Source organism: Amborella trichopoda, chromosome 13 (genome assembly GCF_054954075.1).
Source record: "Amborella trichopoda isolate Santa Cruz 75 chromosome 13, AtrichopodaSantaCruz75HAP2 v2.0, whole genome shotgun sequence".
Taxonomy (NCBI): Eukaryota; Viridiplantae; Streptophyta; class Magnoliopsida; order Amborellales; family Amborellaceae; genus Amborella; species Amborella trichopoda.
The window spans coordinates 1229344-1251610 of NC_142348.1; the positions used below are offsets into that span (position 1 = coordinate 1229344).

Here is a 22267-nt window from a genome sequence, read left to right on the forward strand (position 1 = left end):
AGTTTTTTAAATAATTTAAAAAGATGGAAAATTGTAAAAATAAGTATTTATGGCCAAAACACTTTCCAATATTAGCCAAAATAATAATAAATAAACATAATAAATAAAAACCATATCCTAAACAAATTCTTTTTAAAAAAACTATTTTAATTTTTAAATTTTTTTTAATATCTCTGAATTTGGAGACCAAACACGGGCTCAACAAAGGCCAGAGCCTGTCAAAAACCCCAAATTTTTTACGGGAAAAGTTTATCTAGAGCCGAGGCTCTAACAATCAAATTAGAGCCTGCCTCAAAAATTTCACTAAAAAATGTTGTTTTGATGCCCAAATATCCTCAGATTGATTATCTCGATATCAAGATACATGAACATGAGAAAGAAATAGATTTCAAGTTTTGGAAATAATGCAATTTATAATGCATTTTTTGGACCGTCAATTTTCAAGTTTTAAAAGATTTGCTTGATTTACACTATTTTTTAAGCTTTAAACTTTATAAATAAAAATATAAATATATTTTAAGGCTATCATAAAGATTTCTAATATTGGAACCACATTTCTCAACACTATTTAAAGGTAGGCTCTAATTTGATTGTTTAGAGTAGGCTCCAAACAAACCGCACCCATTTGAGTCCAGGGCATTGCACTTCGTTGGGATTTTATTGATATTTTTTAAAAGTTTTTAAAATACCGGGCTGGTGAGCTGGGTATTTTATGTTACCCCATAGAAATTAAGGCATTTCGTTGAAAATTCCGTTAGTTTTAAATACAATTATGTTTCCACTCATACTTCCTATTTAATTAGATAAGGAACTCGAGATTTATTGCAATGCTGGCCATCGTTTTCACCTGATGCTTATTCGGACCTGAAAACTCTAGATTGGGAATCACCTAGTCGGACCGGGGTGTTGGCCACCAACTCTTCTCTCATTTTTTAATTTTTTTTCTTTTTCTTTTAGCTTATCAAATATTATCTTACCAGGAACCCCACCACCCCATAAACCATTCTTTTATTTTTTTTATTTTTTAATATCTTTCAGATCTGTGGGTTGAAAGATCCACCCTATCAATCCATGTTCTCAGACACTGATGCGAACAATGCAAATACACAGAGAGAGATAGAGAGAGTTTAATAAACTCAAAAGGAATGATCAGTGCAAATTCATAGATAATTATAGCTAATAAAAAACACAAGAGGAAGGGACGGCAAATGACAGAGAAAGGTCTCTATTGCTGAAGGAACGTCTTTCCTCAACCAAGTCATTGTCTTAGTTTAATATAATGAATTTGAAAAAGAAAAAAAGGGTTTTGATAGCTAAACAAATAAGTTTATTAATATATTGGACTAGAAGGGAATAAGAAACCCCTTTAATCGAAAGTCAAGTTTTGGTAGCTAAGCATTGAATTAAATAACGCTACCTGATTGAGACTTTAAACTGATCAAGTACTTATTTATATGAGTTGGAACTTTTATACTGCTTCTAATATTACTTGGAAGAATATGCTTCTTATGAATCTTTTATATCAAACGAATCACTAATTTCACTGTAGTTGTCATGATTTCCAAGACCAGCTTCATGGATTTAGTTGTTGTCACTGCTCCATCCATTGTCTCTATTTTTAAAGCTTCAAATCTATGCTGAGATTAGTGTGGTAATAATTATGCCTAGAATATCTTCTCTGTTGATGAGAACAATAGCTCTGTTAGAACACAATAAATAAATCTTAGGAAAATTACATAAAACCTTCTTCATCAAACTTTGTATACATCTCCGCCCCCCCCCCCCCCCCCCCCACCAAAACAAAAATAAAAAAACAAAATATAATTATTTTATTGACGCCATTAACCCATTTGTTTTTTTTTTTGTTTTTCTTTTTTGAGAAAATATGTAATAATTTCATACAAAAATGCCCTTATAGCTTCTATTATATTCTTTTTAAGATGTTAAGGCAAGTCCAGCGCTTGGAGTATCAGATCGGCCTCATTTTTAAGTTCTTTATAGAGATCTAGGACAGCCCGATGCTTGGAGTAGTGAAGTGTAAAACCAGCCTCATTTCTAAGATTTCTTTTAGAGGCAGAGGCTAGTCATGCACTTGGAGTGCCGGACTAACATCGTTTCTAAGTTTCCTCAAAATCCAAAGTGCTGAACGGGCCACTCTTCTAAACTTTTTTCAAAGGCTGAGATCGATCATGCATTTGGGTAGCCGGACCGACCTCAATTATCCCCATACCTAAAAGTTTTGATTCAGGGATCTATGCCACAATAATAATGGCAGGTAAATTGAAGCGAATAAAAAACTGTTGGGGTGGTCTATGTAGAAAATCTTATATCTAGGGAGTTTATATAATTTTCACTAAAGCTTAAAAATAAATTAAAGATAGGGTTTTGTTGTGTCACCAGACTCACCTATTCTAGTGCATCCACCTTTCAATTTTATTTTATTTTTATTTTTTTTTGGTAATTCAGTGTGGAAGATAGATCTCTACCCATTTGTTCAAATAGTTTAGGAGTTAGTTTTTTTAAGATGTCAATGAAAATGGAAATCACAATGTGGTGGCTAGGGTGTGGGGGTGCCATCAACACGACCCCATCCCCTTTCCAAAATAGTTCTATAATGGCATTCACCTTTTCAATGTCCATCATATAGATGGATCTTGGATCCCAAACATTATACATGCTTTGCAGGGAAATTACAACCTTAAAAATAGTCCATTTTGTATTTCTTTTTGGATTGTTTCGCTAAAATTCTTTAAAAATCATCAGATGTACACTATCTTTAGTGCTCTAAATTCATAGATATGAGGCAAAAATGAATTTGTAGTGATTCAAGATGTCATCATCATCATCAGAGTATTTTTCCAACTATTTGAGATTGGCTATACGAATCCTGGTCTACTATTCTACTCTATCAAAGACCATACCCCTAGTGAGGCCATAAATCCCCATAGTGATGTGCATGTTCTAAAATCCTTGAAAGCCCTAGCAGATGCATGAGTGTATGGACACACCAATAACTTTTTATAAATTACATGAATAACTTACCTTAGTTTTACGTCAAAAGTTGAACCTTGGAGTCACATAAGATGGAATAACAAATGAATACCTGTGCTAGCAATCAAATGCAATAGACAAGCTCCAAGTACTTAGAACAGCCTGTTTACCTCATTATTCAACCGAGTATATTCTTTTTCTCACTAGGATTTGTTCATGGAGTTGAAACCAAGGAAGACCTAGAGGACCCACATTCTCAAAATTCTTGCAAGCATTATTATACAATACTCAAGTCTTGCAAGTGTGAAAGCCTAGAGCAATACAAGTTTCTTCAATTGGTGATAGACTTTTTGTAAAATATTAGGCATGTCATATAGTGAGAGAAAGAGTCTCATTTTATATGACTAGTCTTGACTTTGGTATAGTTTTGTAATAAATATCTATGTTATAGAGTTAGAAAGTTTTTGTAATAAAATATCCATGTTAGAGAGAGAGAAAATGTCCCCTTGTCTAAGTTACAAGAGGCATTGATTTGAGACGGTTGAAACTATGTGGGAAGTCATGGTGAAGTGAGATTAGGGTTTCTTGGTTGCACCGAAGGTGAAGCAACCAAGGAAGGCAAGGAGATACTTGGCGTAAAATGTAAAATAATAAATATCTCTATTCTACTACACATGAAGAAGAATAAATGACGATATACAGTTTAGGAAACTGCAAAAAATGATTGTGAAAGACCACACTATTTATTTACTCCTTCAGGTAGAAGATGTATTTAAGAGTATTCTTTTTATCTAAATTTTATTATCCACTTAGAATCACCGGTTGAGTATTTTCACATGACGAAATTGGATTTTGCGTTACTAAGCAATTAGATCTGACAATCCATAACCGAATGATCTCCATTCAATATTAGGAGGTTATTTATATCATGCATATAGAATATGAAGAATTTTCCCCCTTTTTTTTCTTTGTGGTTGGTAGTTATGTCCAGAGTTATATCCCTAACATTTAGGGCTCTAAAAATACCCTCATATAGAATTTTAAGAAATTTACGTAAAACTATGAAAAATATATGGTATCACCCAGTGTTTGCAAAATCGAACAGAAATGGTTAATCAGAAATGGGCCCAAAAACGGTTTAATCAGCCTAACCGGGCAAGTCCCGGGCAATCAAAAAACTATTGAAAAAATAAAAAAGATACAAAAAATAAATCAATCTACTAAAATATGAAAAGTATGTAAAGAATTATTAAAACAAAACGCGTACAAATGAAGTTGAAAGTTAACGAAAAAATATATTTTAATGAATTGATTTTTGAATTAAAGTGAGTATTAAAGACAAAAACAATTTTTAATCTTTACCATAATATAAAGAATATTAAAAAATACATTACAAACTAAATTCTTTATTTTTGAGAATTAATATAAATTTTTTTGAAAAAAATTTTAAATACCAGTCGATCACCAAAACCGTCCAAAATCGGAACCCGCCAGTGGCCGGTTCCGATTTAATCGGACGGTTAGCAGTTGGATCACCTGGTTTTTCTAACAATAGTATCACCACATGGTTGATACTTTGAGGTATATTATGTTGAAGTCTTATTTTTATGGGTCCTTTTTATTTTATTTCTAGTTCAAAAGTTCTAATTTTAAAAAACCAAAACACAAAAACGCTTATAAATTTGGAAGATTGAAATTTCGAAATCTCGAGCTGCCTAAAATGTGTGTTTAAACAATTCGAATGTCCTACTTTCTAATTACTCAAAGAAAAAAATAAAATAAAATACGTAAAAGGTTGGCTTCTGAGTCACCCAAATACATCAATCTATTTGATTGGTGCAGTTCAAGAGTTGGACTTTCAACTAAATACATAGTTTAGGCCGTTCAAGAGTTAACTTTCAAACTACTCAAATGCATTCACTCTTTTTGTGTTTTGTGCAATTCTTAAAACAAGATTTTCAAATCGCAGGAAAATGGGAATAAAAACTTAAAAATTAGGACCTCTAACGGTTTTCTTGGTTTTTCTAGTCCATACATAAATTTCTCTACTATTTTAACCCAAAGGAATACGTACCCGTAGGATCATATAATCTTTTGGCTCTATTTTTTTTTTTTGGATGATAGTTAATGAATATATATAGTATTGTTAGTTTGATAGAACTCTTAAAAAAGAAAAGAAATGATCAAGAAGTTTAAATGTGAAAACCGGATTTAAAAGGTTGAAAATGGGTGAGAGAGAGGAGGAAAAATACGAAAGAGGGTGGTTAAGAGACAAAGAGAAGAGTGCAAGAGAGAGAATAATAGATTGATTAGATTAAAGTAATTATATGGTAGGGAGTAGGAAAGGGATCGAACATTGGAATTTTCCTGAGGTGTGCAACCGAGGAACACACCACAGTCCCCATCTCAGTCAGAAAGCATCCTGCGTAACGTACTGGACCAAACTTACAGACAGGTTCGTCGGCAGAGAGAGACAGAGAGGTGAGAGACAAATTGAGAGAGAGAGAGAGAGAGAGGGCAAGGATGAGAGACAAAGTGTGTGTGAGAGAGAGAAGCTATCGATGAGTGAAGATGAAACACAAGTTAAGAGAGAGAGGCCAAGGATTAAAAAAAAAATTGTGAGAGAAGCCATCGATGAGAGATAAAGAGAGAGAATAAAATGTTTGAGAGAGAGAAGCCATGGATGAGCCATAAAGTGTGTGTGAGAGGGAGAGAGACAGAGATGTCATACATGAGAGATAAAGTGTGTGTGTGAGGGGGAAAGAGAGAATTAAATCTATGAGAGAGAGAGGGATGATGGAAAGTGAGTGTATTTAGAGAGAGAGCTATGGGAAACTTAGTGTGCGTGTGTGTGTGTGATAGAGAGAGAGAGAGAGAGTTGAGCTATTTGGAAATTAAGGGAGAGAGATAGATGAGAGTTATTGGAAATTGAGTGTAATTACGTGGAAGCCAAAGTGAGAGATTCGTCTGTATATGTAAGAAGAAGCCAATTGCATAATGTTGCTCTGCAAATATGAAAAACATTGCTACTCCCCATTGCATTAAGATTGGAAATGGCCGGTGAGCGGTGATATGCTCGGTGCAACCCTACTCCCTTTTGTCCTCTTCAACCAGGCCCCACAATACTCCTTCCCACTGTATTTATTTAACTCTCTCTCTCTCTCTCTCCTTCCAATCTAATTTTGAAGCCTACATACATCCCTATAAATCCTAAAAAGCTCCATACTTGTGTTGTGGATTCCACTTCCAGTGAGTTACTGCAAGACTCAACTAGCTTTGTGCAGTTTATTGGATTATAACATGGTATCAGAGCTAGGGTTTTTCGATTCAATGCCAGACAGGAAGCCAGAAGAGAAGATTGGATTATCTTATGGCCAAAATCCCTGGGTTTGGAGCGCAAAGCAAAGAAACAAAGAAGATGACTCATGGGAGGTGAGAGCATTTGCGCAGGATACAAGCGGCCCGACATGGCCTCCGCGCTCTTATACATGCGCCTTTTGCAGGAGAGAGTTCCGCTCGGCTCAGGCCTTAGGGGGCCACATGAATGTGCACCGAAGGGACCGAGCGAGGCTCCTCCACCCTTCCCCAAACCCTTACCCCAACGCTAATTCTCTTCTCGTCACAACAACCCAGGATTTTCCTAGAGGACTCTGCTTCCTTTATCCCATCCAAAACCCTAACCCTAATTCTTCACCACCCATGTTCAGCCCCAATACCGACCCTACCATAAATTCTATGCCGACTCTTCTCTCGATCTCTCCCCATCCTTCCGACACTACGCACTCATTTCCTTCTCCTTCCTCCGCTCAATACTTCCCAATATCTGCTTCAGCTCTAAGCCACTTGCACAACTTGGAGCACGCTTTCATGGTGGAGGCCGAGGCTCCCATTATGGAGCAAGAAGAAGAGCTAGATCTCGAGCTTCGGCTTGGGGTGAGGGCGGCAAAGTGAAGCATACTGTTCCTCTATTTGTCTTCCTTTATATCAATCTACAAACTATTTGTTTCTTAACAATGATTCCAATGCGTGTTATATTTCTCTTTAACCTAAATGACGTTTTATCCAAACAAGAAAAAATGTACCAAGAAAACAATGCAGTGGTTTTTTTCAACAGTCATTTGTTGATTTCCATACATAAAACCCTAATTGTATGATCAAATGTAAAAACAATGGCTTGATAAAAGAATGTTACTGTTATGTGATTAAACAGTGATTTCCACTAGAAAAAACTGCTTTTTTTATTTATTTGTTGTTATGCACTTTCTTAGGGATTAAGCCTCTTGAGGAATGGGTTCACAGAGAAATAAGGATAAGGTGCAATTTGGGCTTAAAAGTTTTAAGTCCTTAAGTCTTAAAAGGTAATAACATTTGATAGAATCTGCAGCTCTCTTTTTGTCTTTCTCTTCTCTCTAACTTTTCCATGATATTTAGCTCTTGACCTTTATCTTTTTGTTCCCATATGATTGTGCAATCCATGAAATGCTCTTTTTTGTCTCAATTGGAATTGGGTTTTCTTAGGTGACTCCTCTCTCTCTCTCTGTGGCATGAGAAATGAGTAATAGACGGCCTTGTCGTATGTCGAGGACATGTAAGCCCATAGTTTATACATGCCATTGCTGCACTGCAACTTGAGTTTGAGACTTTGAGTACTTAGCTAGCAATCCATGTTCTTCTAATTTAATAAATTAAGCATGGAATTGAGAGAGAGAGAAAGAGAGTCCCAGGTTCTCAAAAAGTAAGTTTGGAAGCAATCTTGGTTGCATATGGACTTTTGCTTTTACCTGACACATAGCCATGAAAGTTGCAAATTATCCTGTGCAGTGCAAACCTTCCTCTCTAACTCTCTCTCTAAGTTAGAATGGAAAGATATACATTAGTTTGTCGATATAGGTAAAAAGATAAAGAGGGTGATCGCATTGGGATTGCTAAAGTTTATGCGTGTGTCAGTTGCCGTTAGAGGTTTAGTCTTCTTCGTGCATGACTGGTCCCCTAACAATAATTGGGTCTCATGAGGGCTGGACCGTATTTTTATATATACGATCCAGAAAGTGTAAATTGTCTCATGAGGGCTCGACCGTATATATACGATCCAAAAAGTGTAAGGCATCCGAGTAGGTGTTCCATCTAAAAACAATGAAATCTAACATTCCAAATATTTTTTATTAGAATTATTATTTCTAATTTTTTAAATTTATTTATTTTTTCATATTCATTATCTCTATATTAGATATTACATGTAATTAAAAATTAAGTCTTAAAATCCATCTCAAAAATAGATTTATTAAGAAGCACACATTTCTACATGTAGCATAGAAACAGGTTCCAACAATAATTACCCTCTTCTCTCTCCCATCTCTGAATTTTCATGTTTCTCTCTCTCTCATCTCCAAATTTTCATGTTTGTCTCTCTCTTTTCAGTTTCTCTCTCTCATCTCAAAATTTGCATATTTCTCTCTCTTCTCAGTTTCTCTCTCACATCTCCAAATTTGCATATTTCTCTCTCTTCTCAGTTTCTCTCTCTCATCTCCAAATTTGCATGTTTCTTCTCCAAATTTGTAGGTTTCTTGTCTCTTATCTAGAAATTTGCATGTTTCTTGTCATCTCGCTCTCATCTCCAAAGTTGTGAGTTTCTTGTCATCTCCCGCTCCAATCTTTCTCTCTCCTCACTCTCTCTCTCTACAAAGAGGCTGAGAATGCCTCAAGAGAACAAAGAAAAGGAAAATGAAGTAAGACAGGAGAAGGATTGAGAAGAAAGAGGAAGGAAAGAATCAGAAAGAAAGAATTTCAGCCAAGTTATCCATCAACAACTGCCGAGGAGCGGTAGAAGGATTGTTGCGTCACTTGATAACATTCAAAAAATCACCTTCTATTATCACATGAGAGTATGAGTCCCCAAGATTGGCTACCCCAAACTTCAAGCTTAGGAGTTCGGCTTCATTAGCCTGACATTGTGGAAGGGTCCCTTTCCCTTTCATGAACTTGACCTGCATGATTCCTTAGGGCTCCCCTATAGCCTGCGATATGCCCATTTTCTCTAGAACTTCCATCAAAATTTAACTTAATCCATTAGTGCAGAGGGGGTTTCCACAATTCAGCTTTCCCAATTCTATGTTTACAAAGCCGGAGAAGTTGAAAAAAAATGCTATGAAAAGAGTTCTTTTGGGATGTTCATGAAGAAAGGATGTGCCGGCGATAGTTCTCTTCTCTCACTCCAATGTTAGCCCTCAAGAGGAATTACAGTCAGTTACAAATTTAAAACTTGGACTCGGACTTGATGTGTTACAGTCTAAACCCAGACTCAACGGTTCGAGCACCAAAGGGTCCATGATTTGGTCAGACTCTAGTTAGTCTATCCAGTACCATTATTATATAAATACTAACACAAATAGTACGTGTCTTAAGTATTTAGTATGTCAACCCAAAAATTCAGTACGACCTTATTGGGCGATTAGTCATACTACAAGACTAAGTACACTTCAAGAAATTTATATACAAGCCCCAGGGTGTAATGTAAGTATTGAGCAGAGCAAAATGCAATTGGAGGTGGTGGCGGCTTGTCGGCTGTTTCTGTTAGCATTAGCATGAGTGTCATGGGTTCGAATCCCATGAACAAAAACGCATTTTATCTATTATGAAATGACGAGATGCCATGTTGGTATAAGAAAAAGAGGACACCAAAAATTAGAAAAATACGTAATCATTATCTAAAATTACGTGGAAAGTTGGGCAACGAGCATTTTTTTATTTTTTCAAAATTGCCCCTCGATCCATCCCCATACCGCTTTTTTTATATAAAATAATAATAATATTTTTCAGAATGGGGATGTGCCCCAACTTTTACGGCAGTTCCCAGTCAGTCTAGGGAACAATTTGAGGTTCCCATCTTTGGATAGCCAGTTTCTTCATTGCCAAATGAGACTATCAACAGTTCGAGGATGGGAACCTCATACCTCTCCAAAACTGAGCTACGGTCAGTCCAAAGAGCAGTCTGAAGTTCTTATACTCGAAATTGCTCATTTATTCATTTCTAAATGAGAATATGGACAATTCGAGGATGGGAACCTTAGACCCTTCTAGAGATCAGCTCTGCTAAGTCTAGGGAGCAGTCCAAGGTTTCTATGCTTGGACCACCCATTTCTTCATTCCTAAGTGAGAATATGGGCCTTCTGATGATATCCTCGAACCGATGGAGCACTGCCCTAAAACTTGGGCTACAACCCTATTTCAAAAATTGTTTAAAAAATTTAAAAAAGCGGTCAAGGATGGCATCCTTGGACCAAGGGGATATTTTGAAAAAATAAAAATAAAACATGTGGGTTGCCCAAAATTGGCCAATTTCGTATTTTCCTATTCTTTTGAGTCCATACATAAATTACGGTAAGAAAAATTATCAACAAGTATGGGCAACATGACAAATCCATTTATACATGTGTTGACATGTGATACGTATCAACACGTGACACAGGAGAATAAGTCAAGTGTTTGTGTAGCACTGTCAGACACCCAATAGGTTAGAGTCACTAAGTTTTCAAACACAAATTTTAATGTTTAATATAGTTATCAAGACCGGACTGGTGTCTAACCGGTTACTGACTATGCCTTAGCATGTCTAATCTAGAGTAAAAACTAAAATTGGTTAAGAACTAATCAAAGAAACCATTATTTGACCAGTTGTAGCTAGTCCAATAGGCTAGTTTCAACTGGTTTAATAGGCCAAACAAAGTGGGCAGCTTTTTCTCTAAAATATTGCATATTTTTAAGTTATTTTTCACATTTTTTAATATTTTTAAAATCCAGTCAAATCAGTTCAACTAGAAGTTAGACTGATTTTGATTAGACTCGACCCCCACCGGTTCGATGGCCAAGTCGATCCTAATAGCGTTGATGTTTATATTTGACTACACTACACTTATAAGCTTGATTGAATATGAAATTATTCATCTCAAAGATAATTACAGACAAACTTGATCTCAAAGCTTTAGACTCTTTTGTAACTTCATCTCAAAGCTTTAGACTCTTTTGTGTAGCTATGTCTTGATTTTTATGATTAACCTAATATGTATCCTATTTCGACCCCGGGCCCTCATGCTCCTAACCCTAATTGATGGGTCTGGGGGCATGCCTCCAACTGAGGGGTGGGCGGTTCGAGAGGAGGAGCCGCCTCCCATTAGAGGAAACTCAGAATATGCTTTTCTAGGTGAAGGTAAGAGACAATAATTAAGGTCTCTAAGTATAAAGTCCGTATGCGTGTTTGGCTCGAAGAAAGAGATTTTTTAAGGGAGAATGTCTAGTACTTTAGGAGCTACCATAGCCCTTAATTGTTATCTCATGCAAAAGTAGTCATATTTGTGACAAACCACATAAATTTTAATGGATTTCTTATGTTTTATTTCATGTCTAGCGGTATGACTAGTGTGTTTCTTGTCCGCTCTTATTCTTTTTTCTTTCTCATTTGACCGCAACAAAACTAGTTAAGAGTTTTGCACAATACAAATCCCATAATTCAAATACTAAATATGGCAAGAAATGTGATCAAATTTCATATAAGATTCAGATTATGATCAAATTTCCTGTGAGATAGAGATGATCATTCACATTCCCCTTACAAAATATAGACACTAAACACTAATTATTTATATTCAACCATTGTCATTTTTTTATCTTACTATTTTTTTTATGAGACTGGAATTGGGTTTGGGGCGATTAGCATTCTTATTTTTTATCAATCTTAAGTTTAATTTTATTTTTTTATCGATCTTAAGTTTTTAATATCTTTCTTTATTGAGAGGAAAATAAGAATAAGAATTGCCAGAATTTAATAGTGATTGGGATTTTTTATGAGGCAAGTTAAGGCTTTAAGATTTCTTTTCAAATAAAAGACAAGGAAACAAATATAGGAAGACTCTTGTGAAAAGATCTTTTAGGTTGGATGCCCTCGAAGACCTACAGAGAGGGAATACTCAGTCACAATTTATTTTTGTTTATCCGATTTACTCTACTTTTTTATCCCTCCCAGCATTAAGTGGTGTCAAAGTTTTAGAAAATTCATCCATAAACATGTTGCCAAAGCCCGCTTTTGCAATCGAGGATTTGCTACCACAAATCATGAATATTGTGAGTCAGCAAGGAGGTACTCTAGTAAGTTTAGCACCAACTCTCCCCCTAGGGATAAATCAAGCTTCAGGGCTAGGGCCAATGCCGATCCTATATGTAATGAGAAAATTTTGATGTAAGAATAACAACATATGAAGCATCTTTGAAATCTCTATATCAAGGTTGATCTCCTCAAATTTCATGATATGCTCCACATCAAGTGTTTTATTAACTAGTTGAGTATGGTAAAAAGTTTTTTTAAATAGAATAAAACATAACGTGTGGTTTGCAAAAGGTTGCAACCTCAAACAATCAAAGTACAGTGCACCTCTATACTTTGTTCTGAGATGCAACTTTGGTATCGAAAATTCTTAGGATACTGAATAATCTATTTTTATATCTAGTTGTGAAATTTTAGACTCAAAAAATGGTTCAAATCACATAGATAAAGCCATGAAAGTCTTGACAATCGACGATTCGGATATATATACATCTCCAAGTCCAAATGAACAATTAGATGTTTTTCCAATATCAAAATAATATTTTTCGAAGGATTTTAGAAGTACACCTTAATTCTACATTTTAAGATGTCAACCTCGTATATAACTTTTTTCCTTAGATATTTTATTAGTTGGTTCGTAGAACATATCTTGAATTTCAAACTTCTAAATAAATTATGTAACCAATGAAATCAAATAAAAACATTTTCAATGATTGAAAAAAAAGAGAGGAGAGAAAGAGAGATATTTATATACAAGGGAGCACATAATGTTAAAGCCAAACCAAAAAAAGGAAGCAAAACAAGTAAAAAATTGTTTTCATAGTCCGCTCATGGCTATGCATTTTGCAATAATAATTGCATAATTATTATTAGGACATTTTCAGAACTTCATCTTATAAATGTTGGAATTAAAAGATCAAGTTTCATGTAAGCTATATTTTATGCTAAAGTTTAAATTTTTCAAATTTTTTACTCTTTAATGAACTTCTGACTTGAACATCCAATGTCCCAACTACTCTTTGTCCTTTTCTTATGTTTGAATGCAATTCGGACATTAATTGTATGAACCGCATGGAGCCAAAGAGCAATTCAGATCGATTGGTCGGTTTGTTTTGATTAAATTATATTGTTGTACTTTTTAGGAACATCCAATATCCCAAATGCTCTTTTAGGTCAAAAAACACAAGTGTAGGTGTTCAGATATTGGATATCTCAACATTTCGATTTACAAAGAAGCGGTCCAGACATCTAATATTTGAACTACTTTTAAATTAATAAAAAATAAAAAAGTAAAAAAGAAAGTGATCTAGATATTGAATGTGAACGAAGAAAATGTTCATACAAGATAATAAAATCTTTTGACATTTTCCACTTGATCATTTTAAGAAGCAAATGATTTTGGGCCCCTGAAAATGTGGGGGAAATGCTCATGCCAGAGAATAACATATGGGAGGGAAATGCTCATGCAAGAGAATAAAATCTATTGCCCCTTGATCATTTTAAAAAGGAAATGAGTTTGGACCTCTTTTTAAAGAGAGTGTATACTATGCTCCTTTGGAAGCATACTATACATTTACTCCCTCAAGCAAAGCACTTGTTCGGGAGATTTTTTTTTTATTTAAAATTTTGGGAGCTATCTAATTATAACTAGATGATTATTGTCATAAACAATAAAAAGGTCGAATTTTGAGTCACTGAGCATCTTGATCACTCCCTCCAAAGATTGGATAGTTCCAATGCAATCTTAGATAGAAAGTGACAGTAAAATTCTTTTTTTGAGGTTGGTTACCGAGTTCTACATATCACTTTCCCAAAATTTAGGATCCAAAAAGTGTTCCTAATGTAAGTTTTGCCAAAAGATTTCATACTCCCATTGGAGTACACCATCCATCTACTCCAAACAAAAGATTTCCAACTCATAGTTCGCATGTCTCTTCTTAAATCATGATTTTTTCAAAAAAATCTCCAATTTCTTTTTAAAATCCATTAAGAACTACACGTTTTTCAAAATATAATCGTGGTTTTTTTAATGGAATCAATAATATCATCATCATCATCATAACCTTTTCCCAATTAATTGGAGTTGGCTATATGAATCCTAGTTCACTATTTTACTTCATTAAAAGTCATACCCCTTAGTAAGGTTATAAGTCCCTATATCTTTTCGGACTACTTCCAACCATGTGTATCAAATAGTGAGGCCATACTCTCTTAAAAGCCATACCCTTCGCCCTCATTTGTAGCAACAATTCCTTCTATCGCTATGTTCCCATTGTGGTCGTTATTTAATAATTTTTGGAAATAAACTCTCCATCGTTGACCTAGTCATCCTTTACTAAGACCGTTTGATTCTCACTTTTAATCCATTTAGTATGGTTTAGATCCCTACATTTTTTCACTCCTACTTTTGCTAATTTGAAGATATATTTTTCACACTCTCTTGTTCTCAGTTTATTGTATAGATTATCATATTCATTAAGTTAATGGAACCAATATAAATCCATATTTTATCTTTTCTCAAATAAACATTTCAAAAACAATTTCTTCCCCATGCTTTTATTTCTTCATGAATTCAAGATCATTAAATTTTTTTTTAGAGATAAGCACATTAAAAGGAGGAGTAAATTAAGAATCTTGATTTAACAAAACATTTAATAAAAAAAATGTTCCAACATGTTACTTTAAAAAATAAGCAAGAAAAAAATGCAGGCAATATATTCCTAAAAACAAAAAAGATATCATGATAATCATATATCTCAAAATAATAGGTAGAGATAGAAGAAGAGTAATCCAATGGAAATTCATTTTTTCTCTGAACTTAGAGCATCATTATGAAGAGCAAGAGAGATATTTAGAGAAAACTAAATATTTTGGCAGCTAGGAATTCAGGGTGAGATTTGAATTTTTGGATTTGTTTAACCATTTTGTTACTTTCTTTCTGCATAAAGAAGTTTGATTAATTTCATATTTTTATTTTTTATTTTATTATTATAACATAACATTTTGAATGGATCACTATTTAATATATTTGGGCTTCTGTGTTTATTAACTACAATCCAATATCTTTTCTTTTTCTTTTTTTCCAAACAATAGTTCTATACGTTGGGCTGCAGTTGTTGTTATTTACTAATATAGCTCTTGTGTTTATATTGATGTTGTTATTTCATTGTATGTTCCAAATAAATTTATGATATGTTTTAACTACTAAAAAACTATGATATATTTTATGCCGTTACAATAGAATAAAGATTATTTCTGGATTTGTTGAAAGTTTATTTATAAAAGGGTATAAAATATTACTCTAATGATAGGACATACAATGAATACTATTTTTGGATTTGTTGAAAGTTTAGATAAAAATTTATAAAATATTACTCTAATGATACTAGATAAGGACATAAAATGTTGTTCAATAACTTTAATGTATCCATACGATAACTGCAAATCATAATTACAGATTGTGTCATCTTTACATGTATATGCTATTTTCACTCCATTTTTTTTTTGGGCTAAATCTTAAAGATTCACGATTTGTTAACTTATCTTATTTTGTAGTGACTCGTATTTTTTAATGGAAAAGTTTATATAGAGCCAAGGTTCTAAACAATCAAATTCGAGCCTACCTCAAAAATTTCACTAGAAGATATTGCTTTGATGCCCAAATATCCTCAAATTCATCATCTCGATATCAGCATCCATGGACATGATAAAAAAATGGATTTCAAGTTTTTAAAATAGTGTATATTGTAACACACTTTTGGACTGTCAAATTTCAAGATTTTTAAGTTTTCATAGATCTCTCAATCTACATTATTTTTTAAGCTTTAAACTTTATAAATAAAGATGAAAATATATTTTAAGGCTATCAAAAAGATCTCCGATATTGAAACCATATTTCTCGATACTATTTGAAGGTAGACTCTAATTTGATTGTTTAGAGCCTAAGCCGCACCATTTTTTGATGCATTGACTTTGTAGAATAAAATTAATTTTATTACTAATATTTTAATGGAAAAATTACTAAAACTCCCCCAAAATCAGCTTTTTAGACTTTTTACCCCCTCCCTTTCAAGTTTCCTCACTCTTTTTTTAAAAATAAATAAATTTTTATTACTAATACCCTCAAATCAGTACATACCAAAATACCCCCCCATTATTCTACCCTAAATTTACTCTTACTCTTCCGGTAACAGTTTATGGTTTCTTTTTTCTTCCTCGCGTTTTCACCGTTGGTCTCCCTTAACTTCTTCTTCTTCAAGATTTGGTTTCTTTACCCGTTTTTACCTCGCGTTTTCACCATTGCCTTCTCCTCCCTCTTCGCGGGTTGCAGGTTCGTCTCCTTTCTTTCTCTTTCCTCATAGTATTCCCATTTTTCTCTCCACAGTTTTTCCCCCATAGTTTGGATGAGTTCTTTATTCCTATTTCTTCTCTTCAAATAATCGATTCTCTCTCTACAATTGAAGGTGTCATTGCCCATCTCAAGTTTTTTCTCTCACACGAGTCTCTACGAAGGCCCCATAAAGCATAGCTAGCTCAGCTCGATTTTTAAGGCCCAAGTATGAAAGAATAGTTCATTTAAATATTTAAGAATATTTTTTATCTAATATTTATGTTGTAACTTCCACTTTGGGGTTAAAGATTGGAATGTGAAAAAGTGTTTGTTAATTAAGTGAAAATGTGCATCCAAAGCTTGTTAATTGTGTTGAAATTTATGCTGTTTTTTATGAAAATATGGATGAGAACCTTTCCCTAAATTATGTTGTTGGGTTTTTATTTAGCCATATTTGCGGTATTTAATTTGTCATTGACCATTGAAGGAATGGATATGTAATTCTTAAGATGTATTGATTTTTTATTTAATTTTTTATAGGTATTGTCAATTTCTCTTTATTGTATTTTAAGGTATGAATGTTATTGGTGGTACTAATTTTTGTCTGTTTTTTTTGTATTATGGTGATCTTATAGATGTTGATCCATTATATTTATTTTGTTTGGTTCAAAGTTAGTAGCAATTCTTGTTTACAATAATCTTTCTTAAAATTTCCGTAGTTGTTGTTAAAATTATTGAAAGATTGGATTGATAATGGCTTATAATGAAATGAATTTTTTTTCTTAATTTGTTATGGATATTGCCATTTTATCTGTATTTGTCAATGTTAGATATGATGTGATTGAGGGACTAGGAGCCCCTGTTTTTACCTCTAGTTTTGTACGTGATTGTTTTATCATTTTCTTAGTTTGATTGTTTTGTCATTTTCTTAGTAGTAATTCTTATTACCAAAAGCTTTCTTAAAATATCACAATAAGATCATTAAAACACAATAAGCATAGGTCAAGTTCAAGGGTAGCATTTATGATGTTATATATGCATTGTATGGAGTAAATTACTTCAAATTTTGTGCAGGATAAAAGAAAATGGGTGATAGAAGATTAATTTATTGCATTTTCGGTGGAGAACTCCAAACAAGTAGCGATGGGACTTTAGATTATATTGGTGATGATGCATTTACCTTTTTCGCTAACTGTAGAACTAAGTTAAATGACATGCGAAAATACATAGCAGATCGTTTCTCACTTGACCTGCATTTCATATCACTGAGGTATTTTGTCTCGAAAAATAGAAAATTTATGGTAAACCTATTCATTAATGATGATATTGGTAGGATGTTGAATGCCCATGAAGGCGAAAATCAAGTGTTAGTGTATGTATTTCATGAGAGCAAACGTTATTGTGGAAATGCTTCACATAATACTATAACAGTCGAAGAGGTCAGACCCCCACAACCATCAAATGCTTTGGTATATGGTTCTGAACAAAGCAATGCACTAAGTTTGCTTAGCACATGGGAGGATACACTTATTGCAGTAGGACAACAATTTGAAACTTTAGAAGATTTTCGAAAAGCCCTTAGCAAGTTTGCTATAGCAAACCATTTCACATACCGTCTTGTTAAAAATAAATCAGGGGTATCGTGTAAGGGCAAAATACAAAGGTGATGGATGCAAATTGGAGATATATGTTGCGAAAGTTGGCAGGACGGATGTTTTTCAAATCAAAACATGGATAAAAGACCATTCATGCAATATTGGAACAAGCCCTGATGTACGGAGAATAGCGTCATGAAAGTTTGTAGCATCTTTAATCAATGACAAATTAAGTGACACTGCACACTACAAGGCTAGAGAAATCATGACTGATTTGTCTCGAAATTATGGGGTAGAAGTACCTTATTGGAAGGCTTGGCGAGGAAAAAAATCACCCATCAAAGACATACATGGTTCGCAAGAGGAGGCATACAACCAGTTACCAGCATATTTAAACTGTATGATGGAGACGAATCTTGGTAGTTATGCGACAGAACAAGTATGGCCAAGTGGTAGATTTCATCGATTATTCTTAAGCTTTCATTAGCCAATACATGGCTTTAAAAATGGATGTCGTCCACTTATATTTCTCAATGGGACATCACTGAAGGCACGTTACCTTGGGACTCTACTTGCTGCCAACTCACTCAATGGGGATGGACAAATGTTTCATGTTGCATTCACAATTGTCGATGCCGAAAGTACCGATAGCTGGTTATGGTATTTGGAATCTCTAAATATTGCAATTGGGGCGGATTGTGAAATCACTTTCTTATCAGATAGACACATTGGTCTAGTTGATACTGTCTGTCAAGTTTTTTAGAATACTCATTATGCCTTCTGTGAGCGTCATTTAGCGGAGAATCTCAAGAAGGAAGTAAAACACATACCTGATGATGTTAAGAAGGCAGTTGTATGCACATTTATCGGAGCATGTAGAGCATATACTCAACAAGAGTATTTGGATAAGATTATGAAAATTAGATCACTTTCTAAGGATGCATTCAAGTGGTTCATGGAAGCATCACCAAATCGTTGGGCCACATCACAGTTCAAGGGTAATCGATATGACCAAGTTACAACCAATGTGGCTGAGTCATATAATAAGTGGATCCTAAAAGCATAAGATATGCCAATTCTGTAGTGTGTAGATGTAATTAAGAGACAAATCATGGAACTAATTGTCACTCGCAGTTTGAAAGCTAAAACCTGGAGTACAACACGCACCCCAAAAGCTCAAAAAAAATTATAAAAAATCGTTAAACAATCACTTTCCATTAGGGTAACTGTGGTATCAAATGGAGCAGTATATGAAGCAATGAGTGATCGCTTTAATTATACGATAAATAATATTACATGAGAATGTGAATGTCGAGGTTGGCAAATAACAAGTTTGCCATGTAAACATGCATGTAAAGCTCTTCAAGTACTGAATAGGGATCCTGTTGACTACTGTGAAGAATAATTTACAGTTACAAAATTGCGTGAAATATATTATGTGCATATCATGCCAGTTACTTTGATCGACTTGTCTGGGCGTAGTTTACATGGATAGCTTCTTCCAGATGAAGTAAGAGTGCTTCCACCTCACTCAAGACACTCCCCTGACCGACCTAAAAAGAAGTGTATCGAGACGCATGAGGTACCAATGCGACCTATTCACTGCAGTCGGTGCAAAGGAATAGGTCCTAACAGGGCAACATGTAAAGCACCTACTTGAAGGCATATAAATGTAAAGCACATCTACTTATGAGTTACATTTGTTTTTTTGTTAGTACATATACTCATGTTATTGCTTTTATTATTCTCTTTTTTGTTATTGTTGTAGCATCAACTTGTCATTATTTATTGCCAACTCATATGGACATATCATCTTAACTGATGTAGCGATGCAAGACCCAAAACAGTCAAGAGGAACAAGGGACCCATCCACTTCATCCGATCAAAGGGAAATTGTACAATAGTCTATTTACTTTACTTTGTGATTGATATTATTTTGGTAATTCTTATATTGCTTATAACTAATGTATGTCATTTTTTATTAAACTTCATTTCAGAAGAAAAAAAATTACGTATTAATGAATCAACAAAGACCCTTAGGAAATAGGAGCTAGATCCATGACAGATAGCTTTAGTTGAAAATACCAAATTGAGCTCTTTGATAGACATTGGGGTCTCTAATATCGATTGCAATCTATTAAGGGATTTTACAGAGAAATTGTGCAAGGCAACGAATACTGCGGGTTTGACTGTTGGTGAGATGACTCCAACCTGGCATATATTAAGGATGCCTGTAACAGGAGAGCCTGTAATAGACATCAGATCTACAGACTACAAAGCTTTCATCATGGAGTACTTAGGAGATTGCCCTAAAAAAGATAAATTAAGACGTTTAAAACATACTTGGTTGAGAACTAAATTCGGGCAACTACCAAATTAAAACTCCTTCAACACACTCAAGCCTATCTACTTTATTTAGTGGGCACAACGATATTTACCGACGCATCTCAAGGGTCAACGCTTACAAGTTACCTACAACTATTTCGATATCTCGATGAGGCTAGAAAGTATGCATGGGGTGCAGCAGCACTTGCCTTTTGTTATCATTCATTATCAAAGGTTGCGAAAGGGGAATCGCATTTTAGTGGGTCAGCAGCATTACTACAGACAATTTTCAACTTTCTTTAGTCAATATTTAGATATATACAGTCTTATTGGCTTCTAACTAATACTTTTATTTTTTTCTTTTTGGTAGTATTGGATCTATGAGTATTTTTCAGCTCTAAGCCCCAAACCCAAACTATAGCCATAGAAATGCCTAGAGCTTGCAAGTAGAAGAAACAACCACGCTGTAAATGTTCATTAACAGCGTTTGATGAAATCTCAATTGACATGGTTAATGTTATTATTTTTGTTATAAGTAACATGGTTAGAAGTAAGTTTTTATGATATATCAATTGAGAGTGTTTAATGCAAAAACCCTTTAACAGTGTTGTGTTATGTTATTGTTGTAGGTGAATTGGCAACTATATGAGCACTACACCCCAGTAGATACACTCAGTAAGGAAAAAGCATTGTGCAGATCATATTTGATCAGTTTTCACATTGCAGATTACTATACACGTCGGATCATGTGCTGTAACAATTTGGGAAGATGCAAGCCATTTCTGTTGGGCCACCCAAGTGGGAGAGGAGGGAGAAGGTCGGTCTACATCCCACTCATTTGGATTGATGAGTTGGCTAGCGAGATAAGCGACTGCATGCAATGTTATCAAGGCAGCCACGGATAAATATGGTGGAATGCTTACAAAAGATTACATTGCCTGGTACAGCATGTTCACCCATAGATATGGAAGTACTCCCATATACCCCCCACCGCAGTCGCAATCATATGTACCGGCCCCTCGCAGACAAGAGGAGATTGGAATATTATTTATTTTTTGTATTTCAGTTTTTATTTACTTAAAGTAAGCAGTATATTTATGTTGTTTTATATTATCTACTTGCAACGATTAACCTGTATAAGGATGTTATAAGCTACACTTCATGGTGAAGTATTAGCAGGGGAATCCCGACGTCATGTACAAGCTGCCCACGATTTATTAATGTAAAATACTCTTGTAGATAATGCCGAGGAGATGGTGGAGGCCGATGGTGGAAGTGAGGGTGATGAGACAGATGGTGGAGATGACGACGAGAGCGAGGAGGGAGATAGTGGAGATGAAGAAAGCAAGACAAACTAGGGAGATGGTGCAGATGAGGAAAGAGAGACTGAGGGCAGAGATGGTAGAGATAAGGAAAGAGAGAGCGAGACTGATGAGGACAATGAGAAGAGAACCAAGAGCAAAAATAATAAGGGCAAGGGTATTGCAAGTTGACCAAAGAAATGGTTGAGGTCAAGAAAGTGAAAATATAATATTTTTTAATGTATTTTTGTTGAGACAATGTAAATTGTTGTCATTATGTCAATGGATGTATTTTTTTTTTAAACTATGGTTGAGGCGAAGAACATAAATTATATTATTTATGGGAGACAACTGTAAATTGTTGTCATTATGTTAATGGATGTATTTTTTTTTGAAACTATGGTTGAGGCGAAGAACATAAATTATATTATTTATGGGAGACAAATGTAAAATGTTGTCATTATGTTAATGGAAGCAATACCTTTTTAAGTTGTTTTTATTGTCATACTAGCCAGTTAATGAAGATGTAATGTATTCTTTATCAATGTAGTTCCTGCTTTGAAACTTGATCAACCATATGCCAATGTATTCTTTATTAATGATTTTGTAAAGATTGATATGATATGGTTAA

General features: G+C 34.4%; 1 protein-coding gene and 1 long non-coding RNA gene across 2 annotated transcripts; both read left to right on the forward strand.

The window, feature by feature from the left end:
• Positions 1-6291: 6291 nt before the first annotated feature.
• LOC18437464 (uncharacterized) lies at positions 6292-6942 on the forward strand. The gene has a single exon (XM_006847672.3). It carries the CDS (start codon positions 6292-6294, stop codon positions 6940-6942), a length of 651 nt encoding a protein of 216 aa, XP_006847735.1.
• Positions 6943-16371: 9429 nt separating this feature from the next.
• On the forward strand, positions 16372-22008 carry LOC148778930 (uncharacterized). The gene is made up of 3 exons (XR_016047856.1): positions 16372-16415; positions 16549-16641; positions 20965-22008. It is a non-coding gene; the product is annotated as an uncharacterized LOC148778930 (long non-coding RNA).
• Positions 22009-22267: the final 259 nt, after the last annotated feature.